Genomic DNA, 9,606 nt, shown 5'->3' on the forward strand with positions numbered 1-9,606 from the left:
GGGCGGGCGGGCGCGCGCGGCCGGCGGCGGCGCGCGGGCAGGGGCGGACCGTGGTCGGAGCCGAACGCGAGGGCGGCGCCCAGGGATTCAAGCCGCGAAGAAGAGGTGAGTGAGGCCGGGTTTGCTTGGGATCGGAGCCAGGGGGCTCCGGGGTCGCCGCTTTGTCCCCCGACTCGGGCGGGGGACGCCGCACGCGCGAGGGACAGGGTCTGGGGGCTCAGGGAGGGGCGGCGGCGGGGACAGCTGTCCGCCCGAGCGCCTTCCTGCTGCCCCCGCGGGCTGCTTCGCGGGGGCTCGGGAGCGGGGAGAGCGGCGCCCGCCGCCACAGGGTCCGGAGGCGCGGACTGGTCAGGGGCAGCGGGGCTCAGGGAGCGGGGGTCCCTCGTGCAGTCCGGTCGGCGGCCGGGATCTTCTCCAGGCCCCCGAACTGCCCCTGGCTCCCCCACCCCCGACGGAAAGTTTGGGGCGGGCTTGGACGGAGGCCGATGTTGTGGGATCGGATTTCCCTGCCGCGGCCCCCCGGCCGCGCGCCCGCTCCGCTGGGGAGGCGGGCTGTCCTGGAAAGCCAGGCTCCTGAGCCGCGCCGCCCAGTCCCCGGCTGGAGCGCTAGCCCTGCAGCCGCGGGGGCGCCGTCCGCGGCCCGCCGCTCTGGGTGGGCAAGGGTGGGGGGCGCGCCGCCAGGAGCCCGCACCCCTCTACACACCCCCACCTCCAGGGCTGCTCCGGGGAGGAGCTGTGGCGGCAGAGCCTTGGAGCGCGCCGCGGGGTCCGGCCCGGGCCTGGGGTAAGGGGCCGAGGGAGGGCTGGGGGTGTGTTGGGGGACGGGGGTGGTGGTGAACGCATCTCCTGCGCCCCCCCCCCGCCCTTCCCGCGCTGGGTTACTGGGCCGACAGGGGGCGTCCGCAGGCCGGGCTCCGCCACGCTCCCAGCGCCGCCGCTTTGTTTGCCTTCAAATCCCCGAAGCTGGGGGAGGGGAGAATCCGGGGGGGCGGGGGGGACCCGGGACGGGGTCTTGGCGGGGACCCTTTGTTTTGGGGTGAGCATAGACCCAGCTTCTTTGTCTCTGTTCCCGGCATTGGAGGGCTGGAGCAGTGGAAATTAATCCAGATGGCCTGCCCTGGCCGGGGTCCTGGGGGCGCGATCTCTGAGTTGGGAAGGTTCGTCAAGACCCCGGGAGAGCGCAGCAGGCGCCGGCCCTGCTCGGGGCGCCCTCCGCGGTCCAGGAGGAACCCCCCCTGGCGCTCCCCACCGGGTCCTCACTTGCCCCCAGCCCCCGCCTGAACGCGCTGCCGGGAGATCCCTGATGAGACCGGAGCCGGCTCCGTTGTCCCGCCGCCCCTCAGCCCTAGGGCTGGTGTCTCCTAGGATCCTGTGCGAGGAACAGGATGAGGCCCCGGTCATTTCCACGCCCATCCCACCCACTTCCTGCCTTCCTTCTTGGGCAACAAAGGGGCCTCGGGAAGCGGGGCCCCTCCAGCTCCCGGACCCACTTCAGCCCTGTGATGTGGAACGGGGTTTGGGGCTCTGCCCGGCTATTGTCTGCGCTGGGGGAGGCGAGAGGCTGGGGCCGGGACCCCCGCAGGCCTGATGCGCCGAGTCCTCCCTGGGGGTCTTTTCCAACCTCCTGCCCCACCGCATGCTTATCACCCTGCTGAGGGGTTTGCGTCTCAGAATTAGGTCTTGGAGCTGGCTGGAGCCCCAGTAGGGCCAGGTCCTGCCTCCAGAGGTTATTTTAAGAAATCTTTCGAATCTATCAGGCCTGAGGGGGGGAGGGGGGTCCCCTTTTTATTTTCTTAAACAACTTCCTGTTGAAGAGAAGGAGTCGGGGAGGGCCCGGAGGTTGTCCGAGTGTCCAAGTGTCCGCTCTTGCAGCTGACTTAGCTCTCTCCCTCCCCCCAGGGAGACCCCATGGTCCCTTTGGAGGCTGTAGAGGCTGAGGCCAGGTGTCGGAGGGGACTAGGTCTCTGCTCCAAGGCCTGGGGCACGGGGGAGTCCTGGGGAGGATGGATCTGGTCTTCTGTCCTGTCGGTGCCTCCTGGTACGGCTTGTGTGGGCCCCCTTCAGGTCTGTTTTCTCTGGCTGTGATTCTGACCCTTTCTTTTCCCCCAGCAGGGCAGCTGGCCTGGAGCTAAGCGCCAGGGCGTGTGCCATGGCCATGCACTGGGCCGTCTGGCTGCTGGCAGTGGGACTGTGGGGCCTGGGCATTGGGGCTGAGGTGTGGTGGAACCTGGTGCCCCGGAAGACGGTATCTTCTGGGGGTGAGTGCCTGGAGGGCGGGGAGCGGGAGGCCAGGAGGGACTCCTGGGGGAAGAGGGGTGCTAAGGAATTGCCCTCTAGGATGTGCCAGCCGTATTCTGCAGTCGGGCTCAAGGCCCACTGATGTATGTGACACAGCTTACTGAGAAATGTGAGTGAGTGGCCCTAGGGACCCAGAACTGGTAGTCCAGGCCAGGACCTAGAGGATCCCTCCTGACACTTAGGACCTGGCTCAGCTGCCCCTGTTATACAAGAGAGAGTGACCATTCTGCATTGCTCTCCCCATGCCTCACTTCTGGAATTATCGCGAGCACTGAGAGCCTAAAGAGAGAAACCTGGGTCAGGATGGGCATGAGGTGAAGGGTGTCACCGCCCGCCCCCAAGTCTTTCCAGCTCTCTGCCCCCAGGAGCCCCCTTAGCAACCCTGATACAATAGACGCCCCTCTGCTGTCCTGACACTTTGCTGTCTGGTGGCCCTAGAGTGGGGGAGGGGGGTGTGCACGCATGCACGTGCTCGCATGGGGGGACGGCAGACCTGACAGCCCTTCTGTGCTCACACACCTGCACGCGGAGGTGATGTCAGGTGTTTGTATCGTCTGTGTGCTCTGGGGACCCAGGCTGAGCTCACCTCCCGCAGGCTCCCCTCCATGCTAACGAAGCCTTCCCTTGCCGGCCTATGTCTGGGCCCATCGTTGGCTCCAAAGAGTAAGGCTGGTTTAGAGGGACCCTGAGGACAGGTCGGCAGCTATTTTTGGGGGCTGACGTAGGAATCCTGTGACTACGCGAATATCATAGCGCCCTGCTTGGCGGATGGCAACAGGGCTTCCCAGCCCCGAGGCTTCAGCGCCATCTCTGGTCCCCAGCTTCTGGTTTCCGCTGACCTCCCTGGCCTGGCCTCCCAGCCCGATTCCATCTCCTGCCGTCCCTCCTCAGCCCATAGCCGGCTGTGCTTGTATCCCTAACAGCCCGGATTTGGGTCTCACTGGAGGGAAGGGTTTCCTAAGTCAAAGGAGTGCTCACAACTTCTGTCCGTCCTACCCTACTGGATCAGGGTCCAGGGCCTGGCTGGACCCTGGTGAGGGCAGCAGGCAGCAGAGCAAAGAAGGAAGCAGCAGCTGAGGAAGCTGGGAGGGGGGAGTGCTGCTGACCCTGGGAGTGAGAGCCATCGGCCTGATGGCTTCCTCTGACCGGAAGCTGTGGCTGAGATATCCTTCCTTCCTCCTCCCCAGCCCAGATTTGCCTCCGCCCCGGCTGGGAAAGGCCAGGGAGGCCTGGGTGGAGCTGTCAGAGCCAAAAGCCTGTTCAGAAAATGCCCTTTACTACCAGTCAGGGGGCTTGGCTGGCATCTGCCTGTGGGGTGCTAGCTCTAATGTGGGGACCAGGGGTGACCATCGCATAGAGGAGGGCTGATTTTGGGGTGGGGGGGCCTCCCAGAGTCCCAGGAAGGTCCGCTCACCCCATCCCTGCTCTTTCTGGCCTTGTCCCTGCAGAGCTGGCCACGGTGGTGCGGCGCTTCTCCCAGACGGGCATCCAGGACTTTCTGACGCTGACCTTGACCGAGCAGACCGGGCTCCTGTATGTAGGGGCCCGGGAGGCCCTGTTTGCCTTCAGCGTGGAGGCTCTGGAGCTGCAGGGAGTGGTGAGAGGTGGGGGAGCGGGAGGCACGCGGGGGTGAGAGAGGCAGGACCCGGAGGGGCTTCGCTTGGCCAGGCTGTCCCCTCGGCTCAGCTGCCCCCCACCCCATTCTCCTCGGTGAGCATGTTGCTTCCCCCGAGTCTGCAGCACTTACTGGGTCTACTGCGTTGGGGCAGCTGGGGCTTCTGACCTCTGCTGGAATAAGCTCCCAGAGAGTGGGGACTGTGTCTTCTCACTTGGCTTCCCCACGTTGCTGCCATGGGCCCTGCTAGTAGCACATGCCCAGTATGTACCTGTGACATTGCTGACGTGTCGCCTCCCTGCCCCCAGATCTCATGGGAGGCGCCAGCTGAGAAGAAGGCGGAGTGTACCCAGAAAGGGAAGAGTAACCAGGTGGGTGCTTGGGACACTGCTGGCAGGGGCGGGGGGCATGGTGCACACTCTTTCCCCAGAGCCCCCTTTGACCCAGTGCTGGTCTGGGTCCTTGTGTCCCCATGTCCGGGGCCCTCATACTTTAACTGATGCCTCTCTCCCCAGACGGAGTGTTTCAACTTCATCCGCTTCCTGCAGCCGTATAACGCATCCCACCTGTATGTCTGTGGTACCTACGCCTTCCAGCCCAAGTGCACCTACATTGTGAGTGCTGCTCCTCTCCCCCAGCCCCCTCGACCGATCCCCGTCGCCTTCTCATCACCTATTCCCTTCCCCTAGGACATGCTCACCTTCACCCTGGAGCGTGGCGAGTTCGAAGATGGCAAGGGGAAGTGTCCCTATGACCCAGTTAAGGGCCACACCGGCCTCCTTGTGGGTGAGTGGCTGTCCCGCTGCAGGTTGGGGGGTTCCCCCAGGACTTGTTCCCAGTCCAGGGCTGTGTGGCCTGAGTGCAACTGCACCTCGCTTCTGGTCCGGCTGACCCCCTGTCTCCCGTAGACGGGGAGCTGTACTCGGCCACGCTCAACAACTTCCTGGGCACGGAGCCCGTCATCCTGCGGATCATGGGGCCGCACCACGCCATGAAGACGGAGTACCTGGCCTTCTGGCTCAACGGTGAGCCCCGAGGAGCCGGCCAGCCAACCGGGCAGCCGTGGGTGGGAAGCGCCGCGAGGGCCCAGTGCCCGGGCTGACCCTCCTCCCCTTCCCGTAGAACCGCATTTCGTGGGCTCCGCCTACATCCCGGAGAGCTTGGGCAGCTTCACGGGGGACGACGACAAGGTGTACTTCTTCTTCAGCGAGCGCGCCGTGGAATACGACTGCTACGCCGAGCAGGTGGTGGCCCGCGTGGCCCGAGTCTGCAAGGTACAGACCCCCCCCCGGCGGGCGGCCCCGGGAGCGCGGCGGGCGGCCCTGAGAGCCTGGCGGGGCTGACCGGCAGTGTCCCCTCGCTGTCCCCCAGGGTGACGTGGGGGGCGCGCGGACGCTGCAGAGGAAGTGGACCACGTTCCTGAAGGCGCGGCTGGTATGCTCCGCGCCTGACTGGCAGCTCTACTTCAACCAGCTGCAGGCACTGCATACCCTGCAGGACGCCTCCTGGCACAACACCACCTTCTTCGGGGTTTTTCGGGCGCGGTGGTGAGTTGGCTGGGAGCCCTTGGGGGTGGGGAGGAGCGGGTCCGCAGGCTGGGTCTGACAGGGACAGGCCCCGGGGGACGTCCAGGCGCCTGGCCCCTTTGCAAAGCCCCCCGCGGGAGGCGGGCCGTGCTCTGTCCCCGGTGGCACTTGGAGCCGCCGTCGCGTCACGTGGGCCCGTGACCTTCTTGTGCTTGGGCCCTGCCTTCCTGCTGCATGCCCGGAGCTGTGGTCGCCCCAGGCCTGACCCTGGGGGTCCCTCCCTTGCTGTGACAGGGGCGACATGGACCTGTCAGCAGTCTGTGAGTACCAGTTGGAAGAGATCCAGAGGGTGTTCGAGGGGCCCTACAAGGAGTACCATGAGCAAGCACAAAAGTGGGGCCGCTACACCGACCCGGTACCCAGCCCGCGGCCCGGCTCGGTGAGTCATCCGGGGCAGGGGCGCGCTTGTGTCCTCCTCTCCGGTGCCCTTCCCGCCGGGCTGATAGCTCCCTCCTCTCCCCCGCCCCCAGTGCATCAACAACTGGCACCGACGCCACGGCTATACCAGTTCCCTGGAGCTGCCAGACAACACCCTCAACTTCATCAAGAAGCACCCGCTGATGGAGGAGCAGGTGGGGCCTCGGTGGGGCCGGCCCCTGCTGGTGAAGAAAGACGCCAACTTCACCCACCTGGTGGCTGACCGGGTCACGGGGCTTGATGGAGCCACCTATACAGTGCTCTTCATCGGCACAGGTGGGCCCAGGGGGCACGGCCTTGGCCGCTGGGGACTGGGCGAAGGCCTGTGTGCCCCGGGCGGGGAGAGCCTCTTGCTCTTTTCTTTACACCTGTCCTCCCCCGCCCCCCCACAGGAGATGGCTGGCTGCTCAAGGCCGTGAGCCTGGGGCCCTGGGTCCACCTGATTGAGGAGCTGCAGGTGTTTGACCAGGAGCCAGTGGAAAGCCTGGTCCTGTCCCGGAGCAAGGTAGTAATCAGGCCCCACCCACCACTGTCCCCAGGCCACCCCTGGTCGTGTGCTTGGCCGGTACAGGGGTGGGGAGATGCCTGAGCCACCTCGGGTAGCTTGGGGCGGGTCCCAGGAATGAGAGCGCTAACGGAATCCGCGCTCTGCGGGCGTTATGTTTTATATATAGCCTGGTCCTGGCAGCCGGGCATTATGTTTTATATATAGCCTGGTCCTGGCGGGGCTGCGTTCCCAGAATGGGGCCTTGGCAGCTGCTCTGTGCGCTTTCTTCAGGCCCCTCGGGGTTGCGCTGTGCCTCTTCTCTGCCGGTGCCACTGTTGGCCAGGCCTTGTGCTGTGTCGGTTCGTGATGCCCTCGTGATGTCGCCTTGCCGACCGGCCCCGTTGCCCTCCAGCCCTGCCCCCTGCCTCCGGCGGCTTCAGCCGTTCCCCGAAGTGCTGCTCTCACTTCTGCTCTTGCTCTACTCTCTTCTGGCGAATCTGTGGCACCTTCACGTGCTTGCCTTTCACCACCTGTGGTGGCTCAGGTTGTTTCTCCAGAACGTGGAATAATGGCAGAAACAAAGTCTGTGGTTGAAGAAACACACAAATTGGCAATCACCATTCAAACAGAGGAAAACGCCTTATGCTCTGCTGGTGCTATTGTGAGGCTGACGGGCCCTGCGGAAACTGAACTTCCTGCGCTATTTATACTGTCCTGGAGTGAGTGAGTGAGTGAGTGTGTGTGTGTGTAGGGGTGTGTGTGTGTGTAGGGGTGTGTGTGTGTAGGGGCGTGTGTGTGTGTGTGTGTGTGTGTGTGTGTGTGTGTGTGATTATATTTCTCGGCCTCACAGGTTTGCTGTTCCTTTCTAATAAGGTCACATCTGTAAGGTGCTTAGGGTTGCGTTTGGCTTGTAGTAAGCCCTCCGTGCATTCTCAGTCCTCAGATTTCCCTCCTCAGGACTTGAGCGCAGCCCCCTTTCTCTTTTGGGCCCCTTGTGCCCCCTGGCAACGGTCTGAGCCGCCCCCAGGCCATGTCCGGGCCTGGCTCACCCCCCTCCTGTGCTTCTCTGGCAGAAGCTGCTCTTTGCGGGCTCCCGCTCCCAGCTGGTCCAGCTGCCCCTGGCCGACTGTGTGAAGTACCGCTCCTGCGCTGACTGCGTGCTTGCTCGGGACCCCTACTGCGCCTGGAGCGTCAACACCAGCCGCTGCATGGCCGTGGGCGGCCACTCCGGGTGAGCGGGGCTCTGCGCGTGCTGGGACCAGCAGGGAGGGGAGGGGGTTAGAGCTGGGACGCTGATGGCCTCTGCTTCCCCCACCAGGTCCCTGCTGATCCAGCACGTGACAGTCTCAGACACCTCAAGCATTTGTAACTTCCGGGGCAGTAAGAAAGGTGAGCTGTTTTTTTTAGTCCCCCTCCCAGGGCGGTGGGCCTTGGGCCAGAGCTGGAGTGTCTGCATCCGCCCCCCCGGCCTGGGTTTCCTGCACTGACTCTCTGCTCTGCTTTCTCTGCCGCTGCAGTCAGGCTCACGCCCAAAAACATCACGGTGGTGGCAGGCACAGACCTGGTGCTGCCCTGCCGCCTCTCCTCCAACCTCGCCCATGCCCGCTGGACCTTTGGGGGCCGGGAGCTGCCTGCAGAGCAGCCCGGCTCCTTCCTCTACGACGCCCGGCTGCAGGCCCTGGTGGTGATGGCCGCCCAGCCCCGCCACGCCGGGGCCTACCACTGCTTCTCGGAGGAGCAGGGGGCCCGGCTGGCTGCCGAAGGCTACCTGGTGGCAGTGGTGGCGGGCCCGTCGGTGACCCTGGAGGCCCGGGCCCCCCTGGAGAGCCTGGGGCTGGTGTGGCTGGCCGTGGTGGCCCTGGGGGCCGTGTGCCTTGTGCTGCTGCTGCTGGTTCTGTCCCTACGCCGGCGGCTGCGGGAGGAGCTGGAGAAGGGCGCCAAGGCAGCCGAGAGGACCCTGGTGTACCCTCTGGAGCTGCCCAAGGAGCCCACCAGTCCCCCGTTCCGGCCCGGCCCCGAGACGGACGAGAAACTCTGGGACCCCGTGGGCTACTACTACTCGGACGGCTCCCTCAAGATTGTTCCTGGACACGCCCGGTGCCAGCCCGGCGGCGGGCCCCCCTCGCCACCTCCTGGCATCCCCGGCCAGCCCCTGCCTTCTCCAACTCGGCTCCACCTGGGGGGTGGGCGGAACTCCAATGCCAACGGATACGTGCGCTTACAGCTGGGAGGGGAGGACCGGGGCAGCCTCGGGCACCCGCTGCCCGAGCTCGCCGACGAGCTGAGACGCAAACTGCAGCAGCGCCAGCAGCTGCCGGACTCCAACCCCGAGGAGTCCTCGGTGTGAGGGTACCCCTCCGGCGGGGCGGCGTGGGAGGCGCGGCTCCTACTTTTGCACAGGCACCAGCTACCTCAGGGACATGGCACGGGCACCTGCTCTGCCCCGGACGGACCCTGCCCGGCACCGCCCGGCCATGAGGACCTGCTCTCTCAGCACGGGCACTGCCACTTGGTGTGGCTCACCGGGGCACCAGCCTCACAACAGAGGGCACCTTCCTCCTCTGTGAGGGGCTGTGAATCACAGACGCACGGGACCCCAGCAGCCAAAACCTTTCAAGGCGGAAGTTGGAGACATGGGTGTGTTTGTGTACATACATGTGTGTCTGTGGACGTGTGCACGTATGTGTGTGTGGGTGTGTGACACAGTCTTCCTGTTTCTGTCAAGTCTTCCCTTGGCCTGGGGTCCTCCTGGTGGGTCACTGAAGCTATGAAGGGGAAGGGGTTGTATCACTTTGCCTCTCCTACCCCCGCCTGTCCCCAGTTGGGGGGCAGCCATGTACATACGGGGGTGGGCTGGGCAGGGTGCTGTGCCCCTTTGGGGGAGTCCAGGGCTCTGGGGTGGGCCTGGTCCTACTCCCGGGGCTGTGAATGTTTTCAGGGTGGGGGGGAGGGAGATGGAGCCTCCTGTGTGTTTGAGGGAAGGGTGGGAGGGGCCTCCTGCTTGGCCCTGGGATTCAGTGGTATTTTATACTTGTCCTCCCTGGCAGGGCTGGGAAAGGTGGTGTGGGGGGAGGGGAGGGGGGGGGGGGGGGGGGGGGGGGGGAGGGCGGGCATGCTGTGGATACGGCACATCCTCTCCCAGCCCCAGGAGGGGGGCTTCTCACAGTGTAACTTATTGTGTCCCCACGTATTTATTTGTTGTA

The 9,606-nt window shown here is 65.1% G+C and overlaps 1 protein-coding gene across 2 annotated transcripts in view; it reads left to right on the forward strand.

Moving 5' to 3' along the window:
• Window positions 1-9,296, forward strand: part of SEMA4C (semaphorin 4C) — a 10,804-nt gene extending 1,508 nt beyond the window's left edge. Inside the window, exons 1-15 of one of the 2 annotated variants that reach the window (XM_029232791.1) lie at window positions 37-105; window positions 2,113-2,258; window positions 3,747-3,895; window positions 4,222-4,284; window positions 4,429-4,527; window positions 4,603-4,699; window positions 4,822-4,938; window positions 5,036-5,187; window positions 5,285-5,460; window positions 5,734-5,878; window positions 5,970-6,192; window positions 6,309-6,421; window positions 7,477-7,634; window positions 7,722-7,792; window positions 7,921-9,296. In XM_029232791.1, coding sequence (XP_029088624.1) covers window positions 2,150-2,258; window positions 3,747-3,895; window positions 4,222-4,284; window positions 4,429-4,527; window positions 4,603-4,699; window positions 4,822-4,938; window positions 5,036-5,187; window positions 5,285-5,460; window positions 5,734-5,878; window positions 5,970-6,192; window positions 6,309-6,421; window positions 7,477-7,634; window positions 7,722-7,792; window positions 7,921-8,750 — 2,502 coding nt within the window. In that variant the 5' untranslated portion in view covers window positions 37-105; window positions 2,113-2,149 and the 3' untranslated portion in view covers window positions 8,751-9,296. Of the gene's footprint in view, window positions 1-36; window positions 106-2,112; window positions 2,259-3,746; window positions 3,896-4,221; window positions 4,285-4,428; window positions 4,528-4,602; window positions 4,700-4,821; window positions 4,939-5,035; window positions 5,188-5,284; window positions 5,461-5,733; window positions 5,879-5,969; window positions 6,193-6,308; window positions 6,422-7,476; window positions 7,635-7,721; window positions 7,793-7,920 lie in introns of those variants that run through there. The other variant, XM_029232792.1, reaches the window with a different exon arrangement.
• The last annotated feature ends 310 nt before the right edge of the window (window positions 9,297-9,606 follow it).

The sequence above is a fragment of the Monodon monoceros genome, unplaced genomic scaffold, assembly GCF_005190385.1.
Source record: "Monodon monoceros isolate NGI ecotype Baffin Bay Population unplaced genomic scaffold, NGI_Narwhal_1 Super_Scaffold_19, whole genome shotgun sequence".
NCBI lineage: Eukaryota > Metazoa > Chordata > Mammalia > Artiodactyla > Monodontidae > Monodon > Monodon monoceros.